Consider the following 1,242-nt stretch of genomic DNA (forward strand, 5'->3'; position numbering starts at 1 on the left):
GCGGCCCCGCCACCCCCCCAACCCAGCAGCAGGCCGGGCCTCGGTTTCCCCATCTGTCAAAGAAAAGGGACCCGGCTGCCTGCGTCGAAGCCGCCGGCCCTACCGTGGCACGACCTGGACGCGTGCCACCGCCGTGCACTGTGACCTTGGCTCTGGCTGGGCGGTGGTTCTCGCTGAGCCTCAGTTTCCTTTTCTGCAGAAAGGCAGCGGTAATGCCGCCTTTCTCAGGGAAGCCATTCTTGCGACACATTTATAGAACGCCTACTGTGTTCCAGGGCCTGCTGCTCCAGGGCCCTGTGGTGGGGGCGGGGTTGGGGGTCCCTGCTCTGGTGGTGGTGCCTGGAGACAGACAGAGACAAATTAACAAGCTGAATTCCCGGCAGGTCAGATGGTGGGGACAGTTCTGCAGAAAAAGCAGCCGGGAGGATGGCAGGGTAGGAAGGTGCAAAGTTAAACAGGTGGCAGGGAGGATCAGAGTCAGCTTCCTCCGCCCCTAAAACGACCCAAAGAAGGAGAGAGAACAGGGGCATGGGGTACAGAGGTAGTCAGAGGCAGGACCAGCAGGTGCAAAGGCCCTGGGGCAGGACTGTGCCTGGCATCAGGGTGCCAGGGCGAAGGTCAGGAAGGCCGGAGGGAGGCAGGGCCTGGGGCTTCATGCATTTGCCCAGGCCCCCCCCTCCTCAGCAGGGCTTGTGCTTGGGTTAATGTTTACTGCTGCATTTTGAGATTCCTAATCATTTTTGAACAAGGGGCCTTTCAGTTTTCTTTTGCACTGGGCCCTGCTAACTCTGTAGCTGGTGAAGCAGGCCAGTCCAGCAAGGACTTGTGGGCCATGGGGAGGACTTGGGTTTTTGGCTGAGTGAAGTGTGAGCCCTGGAAGGCTGTGGGAGGAGGAGGGACGGAACCTGGTGGTTCGTTTTTTGTTTGTTTTTGAGATGGAGTTTAACTCTTGTTGCCCAGGCTGGAATGCAATGGCGCGATCCCAGCTCACTGCATCCTCTGCCTCCCGCGTTCAAGTGATTCTCCTGCCTCAGCCTCCCGAGTAGCTGGGATTACAGGCATGTGCTACCACGCCCGGCTAATTTTGTATTTTTAGTAGAGATGAGATTTCTCCATGTCGGTCAGGCTGGTCTTGAATTCCCGACCTCAGGTGATCCACCTGCCTCAGCCTCCCAAAGTGCTGGGATTACAGGCGTGAGCCACCTTCCCCAGCTGTTTGTTTTTGAGATGGAGTCTCACTCT

At 57.7% G+C, this 1,242-nt stretch overlaps 1 protein-coding gene across 1 annotated transcript in view; it reads right to left on the minus strand.

Annotated features, from left to right (window-relative positions):
- TLE5 (TLE family member 5, transcriptional modulator) overlaps positions 1-265 on the minus strand; it is a 10,156-nt gene extending 9,891 nt beyond the window's left edge. The window contains exon 1 of the mRNA XM_017847995.1: positions 104-265. Within this exon, the coding sequence (XP_017703484.1) occupies positions 104-250 (147 nt within the window). The 5' untranslated portion in view covers positions 251-265. The remainder of the gene's footprint in view (positions 1-103) is intronic.
- Positions 266-1,242: the final 977 nt, after the last annotated feature.

Source organism: Rhinopithecus bieti, unplaced genomic scaffold, assembly GCF_001698545.2.
Source record: "Rhinopithecus bieti isolate Rb0 unplaced genomic scaffold, ASM169854v2 scaffold_30687, whole genome shotgun sequence".
In the NCBI taxonomy this organism is placed as follows: Eukaryota; Metazoa; Chordata; class Mammalia; order Primates; family Cercopithecidae; genus Rhinopithecus; species Rhinopithecus bieti.